Source organism: Entelurus aequoreus, linkage group LG17 (genome assembly GCF_033978785.1).
Source record: "Entelurus aequoreus isolate RoL-2023_Sb linkage group LG17, RoL_Eaeq_v1.1, whole genome shotgun sequence".
Classification (NCBI taxonomy): domain Eukaryota; kingdom Metazoa; phylum Chordata; class Actinopteri; order Syngnathiformes; family Syngnathidae; genus Entelurus; species Entelurus aequoreus.
The window spans coordinates 16,945,277-16,973,264 of NC_084747.1; the positions used below are offsets into that span (position 1 = coordinate 16,945,277).

Below are 27,988 nucleotides of genomic sequence, written 5' to 3' on the forward strand. Positions count from 1 at the left end.
ACGTCTCACATTTTAACACGCCGTGAAAAGATGTGGAGTAATGAAAAAAAAAAAGAAAGTCAACTTTTGATATAATTGGGTGGTTATTGATGAAATGTACTGTACAGTACGGCGTTAAGGAGAAATATATTTAAGATTCCTCAAGCATTTTTTTTGTACAGGCGTGTCAAACTTATTTTCATTGAGGACCACATCGCAGTAATGGCTGGTTTCAGAGGGCCAATTTAAAAAAAAAAAAAAGTACATTATGCATAACTTGTGATTAATCATGATTAATCGAAATGCATATGCATTTGATTATTAGAATTTTTTATGTATAACTTGCTTTAAAATCATAAATATAGGTGACAAGCAGATATTGAACTATTTGTTTTTATCTCAAAAAAACAGTTTTGCAATAAAGTATATAATATTGTCATGATCCGTTTTGGACTCCCTTAGTTCCTGTTTTGTGCACCGTTGAGTTTGTTTTAGTTACCCTGGTTACTTATTATTTTCACCTGCCTCTGATTGGTGTTCGTGACACTCACCTGTTTCCCGAGCACTAATCAGAGGCATTATTTAAGCCTGCCTTTGCCGGTCAGTCGGCCTGACTTCATTGTTGGCTTTTGCTACAGTTACGTGAGTATTCCTTGCCTTCTTGCCTATGCTAAGTGTTAGCCTTAGCTTCGAGTGCGATCGGCGCATTTGTCCTCTGGCTTGTTTTCAGTTTTTGGTACTTGTTTGACTTTTGACAAATAAACCATGTTCCTACCCGCACGTCCTGTCCGGAGTGGTCCGTTTGCATCCTAGGGGAACGAACCTTGCAGCAAGCTGCGACCCCCCCGTCGTGACAAATATAATTAGCATGATCAGATAATATTAAAGTTTAAAATATGCATTTTTTTTCTGTCAAACTTGGACGAATGAATGCATTTAGTAAAAAAATAAGTAAATAAAATTAAGTATTTTATTGAAACCCATTTTTTCAGGCTGTCGCGGGCCACATAGAATGATGTGGCGGGCCACAACTGGCCCTCGGGCCTTGAGTTTGACACCTGTGCACTCAATCCAAACATGAGACAACCCCCAGAAGGGTGAACAATAAAGGGGGCGTGATGCAAGGAGAACGCCGCTGAAATACTGGATCCCTCTGTTGTCTAGTGCAGTATGAGTGTGCTTGTACGGAAGTTGGTATACTTTAGAGTAGTCAGTGTGCAAAAAAACCAAAAACCAAAACAAAAACAGGTTAAAAATATGCATTTTTTTTCTTTCAAAATTGAAAGAACGAATGCATTTAGTAAAAAATAAAAATAAATTAAAGTATTTTATTGAAACGTATTTGTTCCAGGCTTTCGCGGGCCACATGGAATCCTGTGGCGGGCCAGTTTTGGCCCCCAGGCCTTGAGTTTGACACCTTTGTGCTATACAAAACACGACACGTGTGAATTTGATTTTGTAATTAAGTGTCCAAATATGAGCAAATATAATACAACACTGTTTGAGGAACATCATTTCATAAAACCAACACTTGAAGCAGACCTGGGCAAATTAAGGCCCGGGGGCCACATGCGGCTCGTTAAGATTTTCAATCTGGCCCGCCGGACAATCCCAATGAATTTTTTTCAGATCTTTAAGATGGAAACTGTAGCTGCCATTATGATGTGCAGTGATGTTTTTAAATGACCGTAAGTCTTGAACTATACAAAGTAATTCAATTGTTGGAATCTGCGCTTTTGCATGATATACTAGTTACTATGGTAATCTAATTAGTTACTATGGTAATCTAATTAGTTACTATGCTAATCTAAGTCACAGCAGCTCAGACGAGGCACCAAGCAGTGTGGGTGGGGAGCGTTTCCACAGAGTATTTATAAATGGTTGATTTATATAGGCTAGTAAGGTAAAAGTTTTGTACCTGACAAGTTTCGGCTATCTTGCTTCTGCAGCCTTCCTCAGAGGTGTCACGTGATGTTAGCGTGACGTCATCTGTGACGTGTTATATGTCATAATATATAAGTATATATATATATATATATATATATATATATATATATATATATATATATATATATATATATATAAGTTTCCACAGAGTGTTTCCAGAGCGGCCAGCCTGAAATGTGGGTGTCAGGGAGCGACGCGGAAGGAGATTTTTACAGCAAAGTTCTAAAGCTTAGTGATGTATCAGATATATCAGATAGTAGTTTTTTTGTTTTTTTTTACCCTTCATGTTCATATTTTGCTGTTTTTGTTGCATTTTTGTTGCATTTCGCTTGATTGTAAAATATGTGGATGGAGAGGTGGTGTGACGTTCATATGTTGTCAATATTCAGTGTTTTATCCTTCATAGTTAATATTGTAAATCCCACATATCTTTATTTTCATGTACATTCTGGGTGTCTCATTCAGTAAAAAAAAATAAATTCCATTCCGTTTTTTTTAAGGCGGTCTGTCATAACGTTTTTAGCATTCAATCAGACATTACTGTGAGGTTTTGTATTAGTGTTCCTAAAAATAGATATACAAAAAAAAGGGTTATACCTGTATAGCGCTTTTCTACTTTCAAGGTCAGGGGTGTCCAAACTTTTTCCACTGAGGGCCACACATGGAAAAATGTAAGCACACGGGGGCCATTTTGATATTTTTCATTTTCAAACCATAACAAAATATGTAGATTTTTTTTTTTTTTTAACCTTTAAGGCTCCCGGGGACCAATCAAGGGTCAAGGGTCTCAGTCATTAAAATGTTAAAACTAAGTCAAATTATTATTATTATTTTTTACAGTATATCTCTATATCAACTTCAGGTTGATATCAAGTAAAAAAAACAAAACAGGTTTTATGCCTTTTCTGTCAAAGACAACTTTGCTTTTTATAGTAAAACTGAAATATGCAGTATTTAGTAATTAGAGCCCTAAAAGATCAATAATGCAGGACACCATTGATTTGAATTATTTAATATTTTTGAGTAATCACAGTGAAAAGTTAAATAAAATCCCACTAAATATATTTGGGATCCAAAAGGTCTCCCACTCATAAAGTGATACATTTTTATTAGTTGTTTTTTTTTAACTTTTCACACTTAAATTACAAGATCAACTTCAGATATATTATTATTATTATTATTATTATATTATTATTATTATAGAGGTTTATTTGAAATAGGGACAGATAAAAAAACATAGACATCTGAAACAGTTATCCGATGCATGCATCACAGTGTTTGTAGCCAAAGCTAATTTACAACACTTGTCCCCAACAACAACAACAACAACAACAACAACAACAACAACAACAACAACAACAACAACAACAACAACAACAACAACACAGATCCAACATCATTAAAATAGGAAAATAAAAAATAGTAATAATACAGACAAAGTGCAAACTAAATAAAAGCCAATAATAACAATAACACAGACAAAGTGCAGACTAGATAAAAAAAACAATTAGTAAAAATTAGTAAAAACTAAACATGGGAACACGATTGTTGCTCAACTAGCCATCATTTTGTTTGTTTTTTGAAAGTGACAAGTGCAGGTATACTTTTCAAAGTGTCCGGTAAAGAGTTCCATAGTTGTGGTCCTTTTATTGATATATCTGTCGATTTTACGTTTGAACTATTATTTTGTTTGTTTTATGCTCTTTTGTCAAATAAAACGTTGATGTTTTTGTACGGCAACCACACAATATATGCGATATTTTTTCCACATAAAACATTTTAAAGTGACATTTTTTAAGTAGGGCATCACGGTGGAAGAGGGGTTAGTGCGTCTGCCTCACAATATGAAGGTGCTGAGTAGTCTGGGGTTCAATCTCAGGATCTTTCTGTGTGGAGTTTGCATGTTCTCCCCGTGACTGCGTGGGTTCCCTCCGGGTACTCCGGCTTCCTCCCACCTCCAAAGACATGCACCTGGGGATAGGTTGATTGGCAACACTAAATTGGCCCTCGTGTGTGAATGTGAGTGTGAATGTTGTCTGTCTATCTGTGTTGTCCCTGCGATGAGGTGGCGACTTGTCCAGGGTGTACCCCGCCTTCCGCCCGATTGTAGCTGAGATAAGCTCCAGCGCCCCCCGCGACCCCGAAGGGATTAAGCGGTAGAAAATGGATGGATGGATGGATTTTTTAAGTAATAATTCATTGTAACATAGATTTTTTGTCTTTTTTTTTCGAGCAATGGCAAAAAAAATACAAATAAACAAAGACAAAAGAAGAAAAAAAAACAGCCTCCATGGCAGCTTTGTGTCAACATTGCAACTTTTTCTCGTTAGATTTCACCTCTTTCCACTGTTTGAAAATGTTTTTTTTTTGAATTTTTGCAATACTATCAATTTAGCAATTTTTGCAGAATGTTTGGGGGGCCGGTAAACGATTAGCTGCGGGCCGCAAATGACCCCCGAGCCGCACTTTGGACACCTCTGTTCAAGGTACTCAAAGCGCTTTGACACTATTTCCACATTCGGACGTGACGAGGTTGGTAGTAGGTGGGGATCGAACCAGGAACCCTCAGGTTGCTGGCACGGCCACTCTCCCAACCGTGCCCAGACACATTTGTTTCTCTATTATTGGCCCCCCGAGTCAAAATAATTGCCCAGGCCTGACTTAAAGCGTATAGTTGTTGCTCTTGAACATATATTAATGAGAAGCATTAAGGGTGTCATACCGCAAAAAATACCAGCAGAGGTCGCTGTACATTGAAAGTATACAATAGCAAAGAGACCAACTTGACTTACTACTTCATGATAATACAAACTGATAGTGATTAATTCATCAACTTTAGATACAAGTTCACCCCATATCATATACTTTATTGTGATTTATTTCAGGGCCTGGCGGATGATTATGATTATGGTTATGATGATGAGGATGATGATGATGATGATGATGGAGGACCAGCAGCAGCAGCGGTGCGTGTCTCCTCGTCCTGCCCCAGAAGGAGTGGCTTTGACGGGCGAGCAGCTGAGCGTCACTTACAAACTTGAGTGGAGCTCTGCAGGAGGGACACTTCTTCACCTTCTCCCAGCCAGAGAAGAAGAAGAAGGAGAAGAAAGAGAAGGAGGCAAAGATCAACCCTGCAGCTGTAAGTCATTGACATGCATTGTACTACAACATATTCTCTTTTATAATGATATATACATGTTACTTTGATTACTCTTTCTTTTGGTCATTGGATCAATAAATACATTGTTAGTTATTCTATACATCTATTATATGGCCACATAGCAGGACACCTCCTGGACACTTCATTAGGTACACACTTTATATCCAACAAAATGGACATTAATGCATGATTGTATTCATGTAATGTTTCATGTCCTTGACGTTTTTATTCGTTAATTTCAAATATGAAAAATTATGATCATATATTACTTTACATTGCAAGAATTAATTGTATTAATTAATTTCAAATTCACCATATATTACTTTACATTGCAAGAATTAAGTTAATACATTAATAAATAATCAAAATGTAATTAATTGTTATTAAAAATTATATTTTTTGGAAATTGTAATATATTTTCATACAAGTGGACAATTTTTTAAAATATTTTTTAATCCAAGTTACAAGTTGCTGTTTCTTGTAGTAAAATAAAGCAGAAAAATAGTAGAAACTGCAGCAAATGTTTGCATTGTAGTACAACTTGTATAGAGGATAAATATTGTCATTTCCAGCACTCCACACAATGTTCTATGGTTTTTGTTAATTGGATCAATTAATACATTGTTGTCTGTATATACACTACCGTTCAAAAGTTTGGGGTCACCCAAACAATTTTGTGGAATAGCCTTCATTTCTAAGAACAAGAATAGACTGTCGAGTTTCAGATGAAAGTTCTCTTTTTCTGGCCATTTTGAGCGTTTAATTGACCCCACAAATGTGATGCTCCAGAAACTCAATCTGCTCAAAGGAAGGTCAGTTTTGTAGCTTCTGTAACGAGCTAAACTGTTTTCAGATGTGTGAACATGATTGCACAAGGGTTTTCTAATCATCAATTAGCCTTCTGAGCCAATTGCAAACACATTGTACCATTAGAACACTGGAGTGATAGTTGCTGGAAATGGGCCTCTATACACCTATGTAGATATTGCACCAAAAACCAGACATTTGCAGCTAGAATAGTCATTTACCACATTAGCAATGTATAGAGTGTATTTCTTTAAAGTTAAGACTAGTTTAAAGTTATCTTCATTGAAAAGTACAGTGCTTTTCCTACAAAAATAAGGACATTTCAATGTGACCCCAAACTTTTGAACGGTAGTGTATTTTATGGCAAAATCTGGACAAAATGACGACACCCATTAGACACTTCATTAGGGACGCAATCTATATCCAACTAAAAGGATATTAATGCTCGACCCCAAAAGGGACAAGCGGTAGAAAATGGATGGATGGATGGATGTTTCATATCCTTGAAGGTTTTATTCATTCATTTCAAATTCGAAAAATGATGACCATATATTACTTTACATTGCAATAATTAAGTTAATACATGAATAATTAATCACATTTAAATTAATTGTTATTAAAAGTGATATTTTTTTGGAATTTTAATATATATTGTTTTCATACAAGTGGACACTTTTTTTTTTTCTTTTTTTTTTTTTCTTTCAAGTTACAAGTTGCTGTTTCTTGTAGTTAAAGCAGAAAAATAGTAGAAACTGCAGCAAATGTTTGCATTGTAGTACAACTGGTGTAGAGGATAAACATAGTCATTTCCAGCACTCTACACAATGTTCTACTGTTTGTTTTTGTTAATTGGATCAATTAATGCATTGTTGTTTGAATAGATTTTATGGCAAAATCTGGACAAAATGATGCCACATAGCAGGACACCCATTAGACACTTCATTAGGGACACAATCTATATCCAACAAAAAGGATATTAATTCTTATATTAATGATATTAACGCATGGTTTGTAATGTTTGATATCCTTGAATTTGAAAAGTTATGACCATATATTACTTTACATTGCAAGAGTTAAGTTAATACATATTAATATATATGTTAATACATAATAATTAATTAAAATTAATTATTAAAAATGATTATTTTTTGAATTTTGATACATATTGTTTTCATACAAGTGGACAATTTAAAAATGTTTTAATTTTTTTATCCAAGTTACAAGTTGCTGTTTCTTGTAGCTCAATAAACGAGACAAATAGTAAAAAAAAAGCTACCCTTGCAAACTGCAGCAATGTTAGCATTGCAAAAATTAATGAATACATTAATAATAATAAAATACGATTTAAATTAATTAATGTTAAAAAATGATATTGTTTTAAATTGATACAAGTGGAAATTTTTCGTTTTTAATTTTTTAATTTTTTTATTGTATTCATGTAATGTTTCAAAGTATTATATCCTGGGTATTGTTTCTTAAAGTTTTTATTTATTCATTTCAAATGTGAAAATGATGACTATTTTTTCCAGAGCAAAAATTAAATAAATAATTAGGAATAATAATAATTATTTAACATTTAATATTAAAATAATATTGTTTCAAATTAATACAAGTGGACAATTTTTTGGTTGTTTTTATTCAGGTTACAAGTTGCTGTTTCTTGTAGCTCAATGAAGCAGACAATTAGTAGAAAAAAAACCTACCCTAGCAAACTGCAGCAATGTTTACATTGTAGTGCAACTAGTATAGAGGATAAATATTGTCATTACCAGCACTCTACGGGATTTTCTATTGTTTGTTTTGGTGAATTGGATCAATTAATACATTGTTGTTTGTATATATTTTATGGCAAAATCTGGACAAAAGGATGCCACAGAGCAGGACGCCCACTAGACACTTCATTAGGTACATAGTCTATATCCAACAAAAAGGAAAATAATGCTCAGTTTTGATTGTATTCATATAATGTTAAATGTATTATTATTATTATTGTTTTATCCTGGGTATTGCTTTTTGAAATTTTTATTTATTAATTTCAAATTGGAAAAAATATGAGAATTTTTTACATTGTAAAAATTAAAATATGAAAAAAATTGTAATTAATTAACATTTAAATTAATTTATATTAAAAAATAATAAATATATATTTTTAATAATACAAGTGGACAATTAAAACATTTTTTTTTTTAATCCAAGGTACAAGTTGCTGTTTCTTGTAGCTCAATAAAGCAGCCAATTAGTAGAAAAAAAGCTCCCATTGAAAACTGCAGCAACGTTTGCATTGTAGTACAACTTGCATAGAGGATACATATTGTCATTTCCAGCACTCTACAGGATGTTCTATTGTTTGTTTTGGTGAATTGCATTAATTAATACATTGTTGTTTGTACATATTTTATGACAAAATATGGACAAAATGATGCCACATAACAGGACACCCAGTGGACACTTCATTAGGTACACACTCCAACAAAAAGAATAACCAATGCTCAGTTTTTTTCTTTAAAAAATGTTTTCAGGTTTTTATTTAATAATTTCTAATGTAAAAAAAAATATGAATATAATTGTTTTTACATTGTAAGAATTAAATAAATTAAATAACTAATGACATCATTAAAAGGATTACATTATTATTTTTTAAATTAATATAAGTGGACAATTTTCAGTTGCTTTCTTTTTAAAGTTGCAAGTTTTTTTTTTTTTTGCAGCTAAGTAAGGCAGCTTTAGTAGGGAAAAAAAACTCCCCTTGCAAAGTGCAGCAGTAATAATAACAATTATAAAGTGATGATACTGTTCAAGATGACCTAATGAAGTGTCTTCAGGGTGTATAACATTCTCCATTGCCGTTTCATCATCATCATCATCATCCACTACTTCATCTGTCACGGTGGAGGATGCTTTAACGCCGCCTGTGTGTCTCTGTCAGGTCCCAGGACATTCAGCGAAAGGACGTCGGTCACACACCAGCCGGCGACATGAGCAGCAGCAAGAAGTAAGTGACCCCCGACAGGAACACGGCCGCCCGGCCATGAAATAGGGTGAACGCCGAGGTGTGCGAGCGCACCGAGGAGTTGTGGCCGCTTTATTTTTTCAGGTCATTTGAAGCGCGAGTGTGCGTTAAAGTTCCCAAAAGCTTGATCAAGGGTAGAGACAACATTTCAACGCCATTCAAGTGTAAAAAGAAGTTACGCCATGAACTTTAAAGGCATAGTTTTCCTTTACAATGTCGTCTGATTCCAAAATTGTGCGACCTCAGAGATTCAATCAATCAAAAGTTTATTTATATAGCCCTTAATCACAAGTGTCTCAAAGGGCTGCACAAGCCACAACGATTGGGGAGGAACTTTTTTTTTACCTGTCATACAAATAGGGGTACCAAATCTGGTAAATGTTTTGGTACCGATCGAATCCCGCTGGTCCTACCGGGCTACCGATTCACATAAAATCCAACAGTGTGAACTTGAGCACGTAGTGATCACTCCAGCAGCACTGAGAGCGGACTCAGCCAACCTACCTCGAGGTATTGATGCAAATTTCCATGCCGACAAAGAAATTGACTCACTGAACGCTCCAACGTTGGGACGCTCGGGTTGCATGACGGCGATCGCTGGTGTGTTCCTAATATGCAGGTTAAAAAAAAATTTTTTTTAAGTGATGCTGAAAAACAAAAGTGCTCTGGAAGCATGGGGAAGGCCACGCTATTCAAAACTCAACAGGTTACAAAAATAGCTAAACGGAATTGCTGGAGAACAGCAAAAACTTACGGCGGGAGAAGCGTCCACAATTTCTCGAGGTATGAGTCAATGCCAGCAAAGAAATTGACTCACAAAACGCTCCAACATTGTGACGCCCGGGTCGCATGACGGCGATCACTGGTGTGTTCCTAATATGCAGGTAAAAAAAACTAAACAATTTAAAGTGATGCTGAAAAACAAAAGGCGAGAGCTGGCGAGTGCTCTGGAAGCACGGGGAAGGCTTCGCTAATCAAAACTCAACAGGTTACAAAAATAACTAAACGGAATTGCTGGAGAACAGCAAAGACTTACGGGTAAACACAAGCGGCAGGAGAAGCGTCCACAATACCTCGAGGTATTGATGCAAATTTCCATGCCAACAAAGAAAGTGATTCACAAAATGTTGCGATCGCTGGTGTGTTCCTAATATGCAGGTAAAAGTTTTTTTTTATATTTAAAGTGATGCTGAAAACCGAAAGACGAGAGCTGGGGAGTGCTTTGGAAGCATGGGGAAGGCTACGCTAATCAAAACTCAACAGGTTACAAAAATAACTCAACGGAATTGCTGGAGAACAGCAAAAACTTACGGGTAAACACAAGCGGCAGGAGAGGCATCCACAATACCTCGAGGTATTGATGCAAATTTCCATGCCAACAAAGAAATTTACTCACAAAACGCTCCAACGATGTGACGCTCAGGTCCCATGACGGCGATCACTGGTGTGTTCCTAATATGCAGGTAAAAAAAACTAAACAATTTAAAGTGATGCTGAAAAACAAAAGCGAGAGCTGGGAAGTGCTCTGGAAGCACGGGGAAGGCTACCCTAATCAAAACTCAACAGGTTACAAAAATAACTCAACGGAATTGCTGGAGAACAGCAAAGACTTACGGGTGAACACAAGCGGCAGGAGAAGCGCCCACAATATCTCGAGGTATTGATGCAAATTTCAATGCCAACAAAGAAATTGACTCACAAAACGCTCCAACGTTGTGACGCCCGGGTCGCATGACGGCGATCGCTGGTGTGTTCCTAATATGCAGGTGAAAAAAAATAAAACATTTAAAGTGATGCTGAAAAACAAAAGGCGAGGGCTGGGAAGTGCTCTGTAAGCACGGGGAAGACTACGCTAATTAAAACTCAACAGGTTACAAAAATAACTAAATGAAAATTGCTGGAGAACAGCAAGGACTTACGAGTGAACACAAGCGGCAGGAGAAATGTCCACAATGTGCATGAAGGTGAATCCCCAAACAAAGTCCTGACAAGCAAAAGGTGTAATAGTCTTACAAATAAATAGTCTTGGAGCGGGTGGGGGACAAGCGTGAAGCAGGAAGAGCCACCAAAAATAAACCCAAAAGACAGGAAGTGGACCAAAAACGGAAAAAAACACCCATAAATCAAAACAAGGAATGACCTGGCGTAAATTAAGTAAGTCTCCACTTTTTCTAAAATGCGTTAGCTTGATGACATGCTCCTGATTAGCATTAGCGATTGTACATGGCGATTTCAAATTTGTTATGAAAAACTACAATTAAAATGTACGCTACGTTTAAACAGCTGGTGCGTAATAAGTGCAATACTTACAGTATTAACCTTCTGCATGTTGACGACATGATTAAATAAATATTATTTTTTATTATTAACCATTTTGGATGCTGGAGTCCGCTTGTCCAGTGTGCGGCGGGTTGCTCACAGACCGCTTAGGCTCGGAAATATTTTGAACAATTATTGCGTTCGCGACACCGGTATAGCCACGTTAGCTACATGCTAGCATTACATTGGCGTTTCACGGCGACATCATGCTACAGTACGTTAGCACACTGGCTGGGGAGAAACAAAATGAGCAAACTTTTTTAAAATGTATTTATTATTTTTTGTCCTGTCCAGTTACTCATATAGTTGATGTAGATGTACAAATTTACTTTAGAAAATAGAAGTGTGGGATACTTCTCTTGTTGCCTTATTTGTTTTTGACTTTATTAAATGGATTTATATTATTATTTGGTGCAGGAGGGGATAGAAAAAAAAAAAAAAAAGGAAGACAGAGGGGGGAATTGTGGGGACAAGAGGGGGATAAGACAGAGAGACAATAACAACAGCAACAACAACAACAGAACAACATCAGCAAATAGGATATGTACAAATATGATAGTAAAAGTGATAGCAAAGAAGCAGTTAGTGACATAAATATTAATAATACAGAAATGACAATTAGCATTATTACACTACAAATGGAGCAATACACATACCAATAGAAATAGCACTATTGATAATGAATAATAATAATAATTTACCTCTATTATCAACAATGCAATTGTTTCAAATGCAACAATACATACCGTATTTTTCGGACTATAAGTCGCAGTTTTTTTCATAGTTTGGCCGGGGGTGCGACTTATACTCAGGAGCGACTTATGTGTGAAATTATTACCACATTAGCGTAAAATATCAAATAATATTATTTAGCTCATTCACGTAAGAGACTAGACGTATAAGATTTCATGGGATTTAGCGATTAGGAGTGACAGATTGTTTGGTAAACGTATAGCATGTTCTATATGTTATAGTTATTTGAATGACTCTTACCATAATATGTTACGTTAGCATACCAGGCACGTTCTCAGTTGGTTATTTATGCCTCATATAACGTACACTTATTCAGCCTGTTGTTCACTATTCTTTATTTATTTTAAATTGCCTTTCAAATGTCTATTCTAGGTGTTGGGTTTTATCGAGTAAATTTCCCCCAAAAAATGCGACTTGTACTCTGGAAGCATTGGGAAGGCTACGCTAATTTAAAACTCAACAGGTTACAAAAATAACTAAACTGAATTGCTGGAGAACAGCAAAAACTTACGGCAGTAAACTTACCGTATTTCCTTGAATAGCCGCAGGGGCGTTAATTAATTTAAAACCTCCTGTCACACCTGCGTTTACCGGAAACCGGCGGGATGGCCGTGCATGCGGTAATTATTTTAAAACCTCTTCTCACTCCGGCGTTTACCAAAAGGAATCCATAAAATTTAGGCGTGCGCTTTGAGTGTGATGTAAGCATACCATCATGAAAAGCACATTTAATTAACAAAAACGTTATTATGGTCTTACCTGTACTTATAAATGGAGTCCATTTGCAGCTCCTTCTGACCAAAAGCATCGATAACTTGTTTATAGAAGTCTTCCTTATTTTCTTTCTTCAGTTTTAAAAGTCTCTGTTTCGATGGAGATATTCCTTTAATTATTACCTCCTGCTTCGATTGAAAGTCCAGTTTAGAAAACTGTTTTATTTTAGATACCTGTATGTGATCCTCCATGTTAGAAGTTCAGGCAGAGGGAAAAAATAAATCTCTTGCTGCGTGTGTTCACTTCTTCTGCAGTACAGGAAGTCGCAAGAAGGATCACTAGCGCGGCAGCGCCCTCTACCACCAGGAGGCGGGAGTGATTTAATGACTTATACAGTATTTCACACACGCAGCTACGGTATATTAATAAAACATAGCTGCTTACTGTTCTCTTTAGCATACTGTACCGGTATTCAATAGCTTGAACCTTAAATCCTACTGAAAAGCTCTTTATCTTTTTTCCTTTGTGCGATAGTAAACTACTGAAATCAGCTTCCTCCATTTTGAAAAGGAGGACAGATGCGTCACTCGTGACGTAACGAATTTGACCCGGTGGAAGTTCTAGCCATATGCTAAATATTTTGCGAAACGAGTTTGACCCGGCGAAAATTATAGACATGCGATAATAAAATTAATATTTTGCGAAACGAATTTGATCCAGCTTCAATAATAAACCGGCGATAAGGCCAAGCATGCGTTAATTATTTTGAGAAACGAGTTTGACCCGGCAGTAATTCTAGACGTGCGAATACTATATTCCCTGCGCCAATTCAAGGAAATACGGTATGTGTTTTTTCCCTTCTTTATTATGCATTTTCGGCCGGTGCGACTTATAGTCCGAAAAATACGGTATATGTAATAACTTGAAATATGCGATGAAGTGGCGACTTGTCCAGGGTGTACCCTTCCTACCGCCCGAATGCAGCTGAGATAGGCTCCCGCACCCCCCGCCACCCCGAAAGGGACAAGCGGTAGAAAACGGATAGAAAATGGAACTTGAAATACAAAAGAAAGCAGATAAATTGTGGGGAAGAAAGAAAAGCCGACTATATTAACCTTGTAGATTGTTATAGTAACAATAGGTTAAATGAGCAAACGTACTGCCGTAGATGGGTTTATGATCCCAAGCAAGAACATCCAGAAGCTGCAATACATACAAAATAGTGCTGCTAGGATCCTGATGAGAGTGCGGAAATACGACCACATCACACCAATTCTCAAATCCCTTCACTGGTTTCCTGTTCCACTCAGGATTGAACACAAAGTCTCCCTACTAACCCACCAGTGCCTCCATGGAAATGCCCCCATCTACACTACCGTTCAAAAGTTTGGGGTCACCCAAACAATTTTGTGGAATAGCCTTCATTTCTAAGAACAAGAATAGACTGTCGAGTTTCAGATGAAAGTTCTCTTTTTCTGGCCATTTTGAGCGTTTAATTGACCCCACAAATGTGATGCTCCAGAAACTCAATCTGCTCAAAGGAAGGTCAGTTTTGTAGCTTCTGTAACGAGCTAAACTGTTTTCCGATGTGTGAACATGATTGCACAAGGGTTTTCTAATCATCAATTAGCCTTCTGAGCCAATGAGCAAACACATTGTACCATTAGAACACTGGAGTGATAGTTGCTGGAAATGGGCCTCTATACACCTATGTAGATATTGCACCAAAAACCAGACATTTGCAGCTAGAATAGTCATTTACCACATTAGCAATGTATAGAGTGTATTTCTTTAAAGTTAAGACTAGTTTAAAGTTATCTTCATTGAAAAGTACAGTGCTTTTCCTTCAAAAATAAGGACATTTCAATGTGACCCCAAACTTTTGAACGGTAGTGTACATCAAAGAACTGCTCACCCCAAAATCCTCCACACGACACCTCCGCTCCGGACAGGCTAGCCTCCTCCAACCTCCGAGGACAAAGCTACGAACTATGGGGAGACCGGGCTTTCTGCTCCGCCGCTCCCAGTCTGTGGAATGCTCTCCCTGACCACCTGAGGGCACCACAGACTGTGGATGCTTTTAAAAAAGGCTTAAAAACCCTTTTAAAAAAAGCCTTTTTATAGATATATGCATACTAGTTCTAGCTATTAGGCTGTTCTAGTCTTTATTTTTTTTTTATTTTTTTATTATCTTTTTATTATTATTTTTTTCAATACACTGTAGCACTTTGAGGTTGTTTACTCAATGTAAAGTGCTTTTTAAAAATAAAATCTATTATTATTTGTATTATTATTATTATTATTATTTTAAGATGTGTAGCAAAGCCTGCAACAACCCTTCTTATTTACTCTGTGCACGCACACACTGGGAAGTGCTCTGGAAGCACGGGGAAGGCTACGCTAATCAAAACGCAACAGGTTACAAAAATAACTAAACGGAATTGCTGGAGAACAGCAAGGACTTACGGGTAAACACAAGCGGCAGGAGAAGCGTCCACAATACCTAGAAAAAGCCTTTTTATAGATATATGCATACCAGTTCTAGCTATTAGGCTGTTCTAGTCTTTTTATTTTTTATTAATTTTTTTATTATCTTTTTATTATTTTTTTCAATACACTGTAGCACTTTGAGGTTGTTTACTCAATGTAAAGTGCTTTTTAAAAATAAAATATATTATTATTTTTATTATTATTATTATTATTATTATTATTTTAAGATGTGTAGCAAAGCCTGCAACAACCCTTCTTATCTACTCTGTGCACGCACACACACACGCTCGCGTGCAGGATGCTACTTTGCAGACGCCGTGTAGCATAACACAGCACACATGCCTCCAGGCCGTTTCCATGGCATCAGCGGACGACCACGAGGAAGGCGGGTCACAATGCGTAGGCCCCTGGGAGGACACATAGATTATCTGCGAGGAAACAGACAGCGGCTAATAGAGGGGTGCAAAGTATCACAGCTTTGACGGGGGACAGTTTTGGAAGAGTCCACTGCTGTAAAGCCCAGCTGCAGCCGGTGTTATTCCATGAGCGTATTTCATAACAACGGAGGAATTTCCGGTGCAGCCGCTCCGCTGGGGACACACGTGTTCCTGATTTGAAGCGCTAGACGCAAGCGGAAGCAAGGGGATCCAAAATGTAAATTGAATTATTACACAAGGGCTCTCTCATTGGCCTGGTGGTTAGAGCAGTGGTTCTTAACCTTGTTGGAGGTACCGAACCCCAGCAGTTTCATATGCGCATTCACCGAACCCTTCTTTAGTGAAAAATAAAGACAAATTCAAGACAAAGTTATATGTTTTTGGTAACACTTTAGTATGGGGAACATATTCTAAGTAATAAAGAGTTAAAGGCCTACTGAAAGCCACTACTACCGACCATGCAGTCTGATAGTTTATATATCAATGATGAAATCTTAACATTGCAACACATGCCAATACGGCCGGGTTAACTTATAAAGTGCGATTTTAAATTTCCCGGGAAACTTCCGGTTGAAAACGTCTATGTATGATGACGTATGCGCGTGACGTCAATGGCTGAAGCGGAAGTATTGGGACACATTGTATCCAATACAAACAGCTCTGTTTTCATCGCAAAATTCCACAGTATTCTGGACATCTGTGTTGGTGAATCTTTTGCAATTTGTTTAATGAACAATGGAGACTGCAAAGAAGAAAGCTGTAGGTGGGATCGGTGTATTAGCGGCTGGCTGCAGCAACACAACCAGGAGGACTTTGAGTTGGATAGCAGACGCGCTATCCGACGCTAGCCGCCGACCGCATCGATGATCGGGTGAAGTCCTTCGTCGCGCCGTCGATCGCTGGAACGCAGGTGAGCACGGGTGTTGATGAGCAGATGAGGGCTGGCGTAGGTGGAGAGCTAATGTTTTTAGCATAGCTCTGTCGAGGTCCTGTAGCTAAGTTAGCTTCAATGGCGTCGTTAGCAACAGCATTGCTAGGCTTCGCCAGGCTGGAAAGCATTAACCGTGTGGTTACAGGTCCAGGGTTTGGTAGTATTGTTGATCTTCCGTCTATCCTTCCAGTCAGGGGTTTATTTCTTTTGTTTCTATCTGCATTTAAGCTCGATGCTATCACGTTAGCTCCGTAGCTAAAGAGCTTCGCCGATGTATTGTCGTGGAGATAAGTCACTGTGAATGTCCATTTCGCGTTCTCGACTCTCATTTTCAAGAGGATATAGTATCCGAGGTGGTTTAAAATACAAATCCGTGATCCACAATAGAAAAAGGAGAAAGTGTGGAATCCAATGAGCCAGCTTGTACCTAAGTTACGGTCAGAGCGAAAAAAGATACGTCCTGCACTGCACTCTAATCCTTCACTCTCACGTTTCTCATCCACGAATCTTTCATCCTCGCTCAAATTAATGGGGTAATTGTCGCTTTCTCGGTCCGAATCGCTCTCGCTGCTGGTGTAAACAATGTGCAAATGTGAGGAGCCCTTCAACCCGCGACGTCACGCTACTTCCGGTACAGGCAAGCCTTTTTTTTATCAGCGACCAAAAATGCGAACTTTATCGTCGATGTTCTCTACTAAATCCTTTCAGCAAAAATATGGCAATATCGCGAAATGATCAAGTATGACACATAGAATGGATCTGCTATCCCCGTTTAAATAAGAAAATTTCATTTCAGTAGGCCTTTAATTTAGAGTTATTTGGTTAGGGTTAGGGCCAGGGTTAGAGGGTCAGGGTTATAATAAGGCCATGCCGAACAAGGCATTAATAAGTACTTAATAATGACTAGTTAAGAGCCAATATGTTACTAATTTGCATGTTAACAAGCAACTAATTAATGGTGAATATGTTCCCCATACTAAAGTGTCACCATGTTTTTTTACTGGTGCACAAAATGAAGCGTGCATGAACATCACCTTGTTCAAACAACAAAACCAACACAGTGCATAAACTCACAACAAATTACACACCTGCAAACCAGTCAGCTGTTGCCGTAATACGCCGATGGGGAGAAGTTTGTATTTACATGATGAGTCGGGTGTGTCTCGACCGCCGCCGAACCCCTGAGGCCGACTCACCGAACCACTAAGGTTCAATCGAACCCAGGTTAAGAACCACTGGGTTAGAGTGTCCGCCCTGAGATCGGTAGGTTGTGAGTTCAAACTCCGGCTGAGTCATACCAAAGACTATAAAAATGGGACCCATTACCTCCCTGCTTGGCACTCAGCATCAAGGGTTGGAATTGGGGGTTAAATCGCCAAAATGATTCCCGGGCGCGGCACCGCTGCTGCCCACTGCTCCCCTCACCTCCCAGGGGGTGATCAAGGGGATGGGTCAAATGCAGAGGACACATTTCACCACACCTAGTGTGTGTGTGGCAATCATTGGTACTTTAACTGTAACTTTAACTCAAACTCCATTAATGGCCAACAGGTCCCTATTTTGACTGAACTCCCTCGTTTAGTGTAATTGAGGTTACAAATATTATGGCTGCTCTATTCTGCATATAAAGCCCTTAAAACAGTGGTCCCCAACCACCGGGCCGCGGACCGGTACTGGTCAAGAAATTAAAAATTAAAAAAAAAAAATCAAATAATTTTTATTTTTTTATTTTTTTTATTAAATCAACATAAAAAACATAATATATACATTATATATCAATATAGATCAATACAGTCTGCAGGGATACAGTCCGTAAGCACACATGTTTGTATTTCTTTAGGAAAAAAAAAAATAATAAAAAAAAAATAATAATTTCACCCCCCCTCCCTGGTCCGTGGGACAAATTTTCAAGCGTTGACCGGTACGCAGCTACAAAAAGGTTGGGGACCACTGCCTTAAAACATCCAAACACCTCCATTGAGGTTTTATATACATGATGTAAGTGTATATGTAATGTGGCACATTCACAATAACATTTAAAATTCACATATTTTGATCGACGATACCACATACTTGGAAAATACAGTATACTTAGCTTTGAAAACTTGATCGGGGACTCTAATATATTCCTGGTACATAAGATCCTAAACCAGTGGTTCTTAACCTGGGTTCGGTCGAACCCTAGGGGTTCGGTGAGTCGGGCTCAGGGGTTCGGCGGAGGTCGAGACACACCCGACTCATCGTGTAAATAAAAACTTTTCCCTATCGGCGTATTACGGATACGGCAACAGCAGAAGTCAGACTGATTTGAAGGACAGTGAGTTTATGCACCGTGTTGGTTTTGTTGTTTGAACAAGGTGATGTTCATGCACGCTTCATTTTGTGCACCAGTAAAAAAAACATGGTAACACTTTAGTATGGGGAACATATTCACCATTAATTAGTTGCTTATTAACATGCAAATTAGTAACATATTGGCTCATAACTAGTCATTATTAAGTACTTATTAATGCCTTATTCGGCATGGCCTTATTATAACCCTAACCCTCTAACCCTGGCCCGAACCCTCTAACCCTAACCCTAACCCTAACCAAATAAATCTAAATTAAGTCTGTTACTTAGAATATGTTCCCCTAGTGTCCAAAAAACTCTAAATTAAGTCTTTGTTACTTAGAATATGTTCCCCATACTAATATTGGTCTGGGGTGCCAGAATTCAGAAGGTAAAACTGTATTTCATATATTAACCAACAAAAGACACGTGCAGCTTGGAGCGCACTGGAAGCGTAAAGAAAACATACATACAAAAAAGCTGAACCTAAATAGACTTGATTACAAATGAGAACAGGTTCGCTGGCAACCAAAATAAAGGTGTTGCATAGACCAGAAATAGGAAGTGGATACTAGAAAATAAGAGTGCTAGACAGGTACTTAAACTAAACATAGGAAAATACCTACAAAACTGTTGTGTATTGAGCTGTATGTTTTGTCTGCATGATTACACCCAGTGACCACCAGGGGGAGTGCCAGGTGGGTTCATATATGTTGGGTTGAACTTCCGTTCGCCGTGTGACAATAAAGCTGTCTAACGTCTACACCAGCTCCCGACTCGGCTCTCGTGATTACATAGATAAGGTGAAATAGGAGGATGACTGTTAGTGTTACATACTAACAGTCAGTATACAATAATTGGCGACGAGCACGGATGCGCCTGCCGACGGATTAAGAGGCGGGTGGCGGCGAATCCGCGGAGTTCATCGACGGCTAGCGTTAGCTTAGCTTTGTTAGCATTAGCTCCGCATAGCAGCGGGGGTACGACTCACGTCGGGACGACCTGCGAGCATGGCGGGCATCCTGGGACAGATGGACGCCTTTGATGAGTCGACGGAGCAGTGGTCGACATACGTGGAGAGGTTTGAGCACTTCGTGGCAGCAAATGGACTGAATGAGGGGAGGAAGCTGCCGGTGTTTTTCAGCGTGATGGGACCGGCGACGTACGGTCTACTGCGCAGCCTCATCGCCCCAGAGAAGCCGGGCACGAAAACGTATGATGAGGTAGTGACATTGTTGCAAGCACATTTCTCCCCAAAGCCCATAGTGATAGCGGAGAGATATAGATTTCATAAGAGAGATCAGGGGGAGGGGGAAACTATTACACAGTATGTAACAGATCTAAAAAAATTATCAGAGCACTGTGAATTTGGAGCTTACCTGCAGGATGCACTAAGAGACAGGTTAGTGTGTGGGTTGAACAGTGAGTCGATTAAAAAGAGGCTGTTAACAGAGAAGGATTTAACATACCAAAGAGCAGTTGAACTAGCAGTTTCAATAGAAACAGTGGCACGTGAATCTCAACAGCTCAGTAGCTCACAGAAGGTGAACGCTGTCTCTCTCTCCTTGCCACCGGGCCGTAAATGCACTCGTTGTGGTAGAGTAAATCACAAAATGGAGGAATGTTTTTACAAGGACCAGTCCTGCCACAATTGTGGAAAAAGGGGGCACATAGCTCGTATGTGCAGGGAGGATAAAGGGGGACCGAAGACAACACATTTTTTTGGGGTTAAAAAGGGACAGAAAATGAAAGGAAAATTCAAAAAGAGGGCCGATCAGGTAGAGGCGGAGACTAAGCCCAGCGACCCAGAGACAACAGATTCAGATGGGGTGGGAGGCTTACATGTAGTGGAGGTAGAAAAAAACGTTAAACATGATAGCGCTGCGTCAGCGATTATCTGGGTTAGACCCAAAGTGGAGGGACAAACTATAGAAATGGAGTTAGACACAGGTGCGGCAGTGTCGATCATTTCAGAAAAAGTATACAATGCTAAATTTAGCCAGTTACGCCTCCGTACCACCAACCTACTGTTGAGATCGTATACAGGGCAGGTTATGACACCCTTGGGGGTAATAAAAGTAGACGTGCGTCTCAACAAACAACGGGCACGTCTCCCCCTGTATGTGGTTAAGGGTGACGCTCTCTCTCTTTTTGGACGAGAATGGTTGCGAAAAGTAAAGTTAGATTGGACAATGATTAAAACTATTCGAGCTACACATCCCATACAGGAAGACCGCACAATGGCGACAGTACTAGACAGCCATGCCAGGGTGTTCCAAGAAGGTCTAGGTACACTAAAGGGCTTTGAGGTGGCGTTAACCCTCAAGCCGGTGCATCAACCGAAGTTCTTCCAAGCACGGGCGGTGCCGTATGCACTTCGGCCGAAGGTGGAGGAGGAATTAGAGCGTTTGGAACAGGGGGGCGTACTGTCTCCAGTACAGTTTAGTGAATGGGCTACTCCAATTGTACCCATTTTAAAAAAAAATGGGAAAGTACGTATATGCGGAGATTTTAAAGTGACCTTAAATCCCGCGCTTTGTGCTGAACACTACCCCATTCCGAGGATAGAAGATCTTTTCGCATCGCTAGCAGGGGGGCAGCGTTTCAGCAAATTAGATCTGGCGAACGCATATTTACAGGTGCCGGTTCAGGAAAACTCCCGTAAATATCTGACCATTACCACGCAGAAGGGAATGTTTTGCTATAACCGTCTTCCCTTCGGGATCACCTCTGCGCCGTCAATCTTTCAGCGAGTCATGGACCAAGTGTTGCAGGGCCTCCCCAACGTCCGTTGTTTCCTGGACGACATTTTGGTGACTGGGGAGAACGATGCAGATCACCTAAAAAACTTAGATGCAGTGTTGGGCCGATTGGGAAAATTCGGTTTGCGAGTACAGAAGGAGAAATGTGAATTCTTCAAGAGTTCATTAGAATATTTGGGGCATGTCATTGATAAAAAAGGGCTACATAAGTCCCCAGAGAAGCTTAAGGCCATAGCGGAGGCCCCAGCCCCCATTAATGTGAGTCAGCTCCGTTCTTTTTTGGGCCTGATAAACTATTATGGGCGTTTTGTTAAAAACATGGCAACCATGCTCAGCCCGTTACATGAGCTGTTGCACACCGGAGTGGCATGGAAGTGGTCACCAGAGTGCGAGAAAGCCTTTAAGGCAGCAAAAGACCATTTGCAATCAGAACAGGTGCTAACGCATTATGACCCCAGGTTGCCCCTGCGGATAGCGTGTGACGCGTCGCCGTATGGGGTGGGCGCGGTACTTTCGCACGTGATGCCCGGTGGTGAGGAGAGACCCATAGCCTTTGCCTCTAGGACACTGAGCAAGGCAGAGCAAAATTATGCTCAGATTGAAAGGGAGGCGCTGGGAATTATTTTTGGGATACGTAAATTCCACGCCTATTTGTACGGGTGCCATTTTACACTACTCACAGATCACAGACCGCTGACAAGTATATTGAGTCCCAGTAAGGCGACGCCACCTATGGCGGCCGCACGACTGCAGCGGTGGGCGTTAGTGTTAGCGGCACACAACTACACAATCCAATACAGGAAAGCAGCAGATCATGGGAATGCAGATGGTCTCTCACGGTTGCCACTGCAGGTAGCGCATGGGGAAAAGCCAGACGCAGTAGATAGGGTGACAGTACATCACCTTGAGACACTCCCAGTGGACAGTGAAGATATTAGGAAGGGAACTAAATATGACCCAGTGCTCTCTAGGGTAGTAGATATGGTAGTTTCAGGCCAGTTTGTTGGAACAGTTGGGCAGAATGACGCGTTGGCACCCTTCTACATGCGACGAGACGAACTGACGGTGATCCAGGGGTGTTTGCTATGGGGCAGTAGAGTGGTGGTGCCTCCAGCGTTGAGACCGCAGCTTCTGAAGGAACTACATGCCGGGCACCCAGGCATGGTCAAGATGAAGGCCATTGCACGGAGCCATGTCTGGTGGCCGGGGTTAGACGCCCAGATTGAACAGCAGGCCAGGACATGCTCTACGTGTCAACGGAACCAAAAGAACCCGGCGCTCTCCCCACTACACACCTGGCCGTGGCCGGGATCTCCATGGCAACGGATCCATGTGGACTTTGCGGGGCCGTTCGAAGGACACATGTTCTTGGTGGTGGTAGATGCGTACTCTAAGTGGCCGGAAGTACAGGTGATGAAAACAACGACGACGGAGAAGACTGTACAGGCCCTGAGGAGTATGTTTGCCCGCAACGGAGTACCAGAGACACTGGTTAGTGACAATGGGCCACAATTCACAGCGGCAGAGTTCGGGGCATTTCTCCGGGCAAACGGAGTGAAGCACAAAAGGTCAGCGCCGTTTCACCCCGCCACGAACGGTCAAGCAGAGCGTTTTGTGCAGACGCTGAAGCGTTCATTGAAAGCGTCTAGGGGAACATTTACGCTGCAACATCGAGTGGAGGCATTTTTACTCAGCTACAGGAATGCGCCTCACATGACGACGAGTGAGTCTCCGGCTATGCTCTTCCTGCGCCGTCGGCTCCGCTCTCGCTTGGACCTTGTGAAGCCGAACGTGTCGGCTACGGTGGAGCTGGCGCAGGAGGGCCAACGAGAACGCAGAGATCTGGTGGCTAAGGACAGACGGTTTGCAGTGGGGGAGGCCGTGCTGGTGCGTGATTATCGACGGGGGGAGGAGAAGTGGATGCCTGGACTGGTGGCATCACAAGAGGGACCGGTATCCTACTCCGTGGATGTGGGGGCAGGCGCACTCTGGAGACGTCACACAGAGCAGATGAGAGCCGGTGACCGTGCGCTTTTGGTTCCCACTGGTCCAGAGCAACCAGCGGTGCCGAGTGAACTGACAATTGGGGCCCAGCCGGTTGCTCCCCCCCCTTCTCCGGCAAGAGGGGATGCTCTGGGAACCGGGACAGTCGCCCCCGAGCCAGGAGGGTCACCCAGACGGAGAGCGGATGTTGGCGCGCCAGGCCGGAGGTATCCACTCCGGGTTACCAGAGCTCCAGACCGCCTTAATCTCTGAACTGGGGGCGTGGGTTGTTAGAGAGTCATGTCACGTTTTGGGGCAGAATAATCCCCGTTGACTGACTCCGAGGTTCGGGGGTAGTCTACCCCCCGGCCTCAGTAAGCATGTATGTGTTTAAGTTTGAGTTCCCTATTTACAATAGCCCCCTAAGTGGGTATTTCAATGTATTTTATGGTTACACCGCCGATTCGCACAAAGCATCATTTTGCACATAACACACGTTCTAAGTGCTTATGGCCTAGTCTGTTTTTATAGGCTGGGGTTAATAGGGGTGGTTTTAGGTGGGTGCGAATCTGAATAAGTGGGGAGGGATGTTGTGTATTGAGCTGTATGTTTTGTCTGCATGGTTACACCCAGTGACCACCAGGGGGAGTGCCAGGTGGGTTCATATATGTTGGGTTGAACTTCCGTTCGCCGTGTGACAATAAAGCTGTCTAACGTCTACACCAGCTCCCGACTCGGCTCTCGTGATTACATAGATAAGGTGAAATAGGAGGATGACTGTTAGTGTTACATACTAACAGTCAGTATACAATAAAAACCAACACACAATATTTCTCAAACTTTACACACACGTGCATGTCAGTCCCCTGAAGGTGTTTACCCAATTTCACCCTGATTTGACGTAACACTCTCAAGTAGGAGAAGTTTCAAGTCAAACCGACTCTTGGGGTTTGAGAACAGCGCCACCCTGTGGGTGTATATGTCGGAAAATTAATAGCACGGGTAACATAGTCGAGGTGCAAGCGATTGCAGATGTTCTCCTTTTTGCGTGCAAAAAGGGATGTAGGAGTAGAAGGGATGCAACCGTAATCTTATCTTTTTAGTGGCATACTAAAACCGGAACTATGAATAGAATAGAATAGAATAGAAAGTACTTTATTGGGGGAAATTCAGCACCACAGTTTGCTAACAATAGACAATAAACACTTAGGTCTTTTTTTACATGTGAGTAATATAAATACAGTCTATTGTACAACATTATTCACATGTGAATAATATAAATAGTCTATTATACAGCATTATTCACATGTGAATAATATAAATACTCTATTATACAGCATTTTTCACATGTGAATAACATAAATACAGTCTATTATACAGCATTATTCACATGCGAATAACATAAATCCAGTCTATTGTACAGCATTATTCACATGTGAATAATATAAATACAGTATATAATACAACATTATTCACATGTGAATAAAATAAATACAGTCTATTATACAGCATTATTCACATGTGAATAATATAAATACAGTCTATTATACAGCATTATTCACATGTGAATAACATAAATACAGTCTATTATACATCATTATTCACATGTGAATAACATAAATACAGTCTATTATACAGCATTATTCACATGTGAATAATATAAATACAGTCTATTATACATCATTATTCACATGTGAATAATATAAATACAGTCTATTATACAGCATTATTCACATGTGAATAACATAAATACAGTCTATTATACATCATTATTCACATGTGAATAACATAAATACAGTCTATTATACAGCATTATTCACATGTGAATAATATAAATACAGTCTATTATACATCATTATTCACATGTGAATAATATAAATCCAGTCTATAATACAGCATTATTCACATGTGAATAATATAAATCCAGTCTATTATACAGCATTATTCACATGTGAATAACATAAATACAGTCTATTGTACATCATTATTCACATGTGAATAACATAAATACAGTCTATTATACAGCATCATTCACATGTAAATAATATAAATACTATCAATTATACAGCATTATTCACATGTGAATAACATAAATACAGTCAATTATACATCATTATTCACATGTGAATAATATAAATACAGTCTATTATACATCATTATTCACATGTGAATAATATAAATACAGTCTATTATACAGCATTATTCACATGTGAATAATATAAATACAGTCTATTATACATCATTATTCACATGTGAATAATATAAATACAGTCTATTATACAGCATTATTCACATGTGAATAACATAAATAAAGTCTATTATACATCATTATTCACATGTGAATAATATAAATACAGTCTATTATACAGCATTATTCACATGTGAATAACATAAATAGTCTATTATACAGCATTATTCACACGTGAATAACATAAATAGTCTATTATACAGCATTATTCACATGTGAATAACATAAATAGTCTATTATACAGCATTATTCACATGTGAATAATATAAATACAGTCTATTATACAGCTAGAAGCGTTATTTGTTATGAACTATTGCAAAAAACACCCTGTCATGTGACAATTTAGGACCCAAAATTCGTAGACCTGACAACAGGAGAGATAAACCAAAGACACGCATAAGAAGGACATGTAGGTTTTTGTTTCCCCCGCATCCAATATCAACCGTCCTTCAACGTCCTCTGAGAGCTGAGGATGGTGACCAGTTTGCCCTGCTGTACCCCAACTTGATCAATAGATGGCCATCAACCATCAGCAGATACAGTAGTTGGACAAAGACCTGAGAGAGAGTCCACAATCAGGAGTGGACCACGACAGACCTGGGACCTTCAGAAAGGGTCAAAGGAGGACGGACTCTATGAATAGAAGCAGGGTAAGGAGTGGATCTCGGATGTCCGCTCCAGGTAGACATGGGAGGTCCAGGATGAGTGACATTTGAAGGACATCTAGCCACAGGACATCCACTGGGAGACCATCTAGGTCACTCATTATGGCTGTGAGACTGGCACAAAGACTACATTTGAGACGTCATCAATAAGTATGAACGGTGCACACCAGACACCGTCTGGAAGAAGAGCCGTAGGACCTCCACCATGGACACGCATTGTGTAGACTAAGTGTCTACTTGAAGTAGAACAAGGTCACCTCCTAATGGCGGGGACTTTGTCTTTAAGAACACATATAGGACATCTACTGATGACCGATACAGTACGTCCACTAAGAATAGATATAAAATGACATATAGGACAGTGGTCCCCAAAAAAACAGAATATATACATTATATATCAATATAGATCAATACAGTCTGCAGGGATACAGTCCGTAAGCACACATGATTGTATTTCTTTATAAAGAAAAAAATAAAATAAAAAATAAAAATATTTCACCCGTCCACTAAGAATAGCTATAAAATGACATATAGGACATCTACTGTAGGTGATGACCGATACAGTACGTCCACTAGGAATAGCTATTAAATGACATATAGGACATTTACTGTAGGTGATGACCGATACAGTACGTCCACTAGGAATAGCTATGAAATTACATATAGGACATCTACTGATGACCGATACAGTACGTCCACTAAGAATAGCTATAAAGTGACATATAGGACATCTACTGATGACCGATACAGTACGTCCACTAAGAATAGCTATAAAATGACATATAGGACATCTACTGATGACCGATACAGTACGTCCACTAGGAATAGCTATAAAATGACATATAGGACATTTACTGTAGGTGATGACCGATACAGTACGTCCACTAGGAATAGCTATGAAATTACATATAGGACATCTACTGATGACCGATACAGTATGTCCACTAAGAATAGCTGTATAGTGACATATAGGACATCTACTGATGACCGATACAATACGTCCACTAAGAATAGCTATAAAATGACGTATAGGACATCTACTGTAGGTGATGACCGATACTGTACGTCCACTAGGAATAGCTATAAAATGACATATAGGACATTTACTGTAGGTGATGACCGATACAGTACGTCCACTAGGAATAGCTATGAAATTACATATAGGACATCTACTGATGACCGATACAGTACGTCCACTAAGAATAGCTGTAAAGTGACATATAGGACATCTACTGTAGGTGATGACCGATACAGTACGTCCACTAAGAATAGCTATAAAATGACATATAGGACATCTACTGTAGGTGATGACCGATACAGTACGTCCACTAGGAATAGCTATAAAATGACATATAGGACATCTACTGATGACCGATACAGTACGTCCACAAAGAATATCTGTAAAGTGACATATAGGACATCTACTGATGACCAATACAGTACGTCCACTAA

The 27,988-nt window shown here is 39.7% G+C and overlaps 2 protein-coding genes across 2 annotated transcripts in view; both read left to right on the forward strand.

Annotated features, from left to right (window-relative positions):
• Positions 1–4,920: 4,920 nt before the first annotated feature.
• The window catches only part of slc4a4a (solute carrier family 4 member 4a), a 191,087-nt gene continuing 168,019 nt past the window's right edge, over positions 4,921–27,988 (forward strand). Inside the window, exons 1-2 of the mRNA XM_062025094.1 lie at positions 4,921–5,065; positions 8,820–8,885. Of these exons, the coding sequence (XP_061881078.1) occupies positions 8,869–8,885 (17 nt within the window). The 5' untranslated portion in view covers positions 4,921–5,065; positions 8,820–8,868. The remainder of the gene's footprint in view (positions 5,066–8,819; positions 8,886–27,988) is intronic.
• On the forward strand, positions 19,620–24,434 carry LOC133632594 (uncharacterized protein K02A2.6-like). The gene has a single exon (XM_062025093.1). The coding sequence runs from the start codon at positions 19,889–19,891 to the stop codon at positions 23,894–23,896; it is 4,008 nt and encodes a 1,335-aa protein (XP_061881077.1). The 5' UTR covers positions 19,620–19,888; the 3' UTR covers positions 23,897–24,434.

Coding starts and splice junctions, on each gene's coding strand:
- LOC133632594 (XM_062025093.1), top strand. CDS start 19,889: ATGGCGGGCATCCTGGGACAGATGGACGCCTTTGATGAGTCGACGGAG.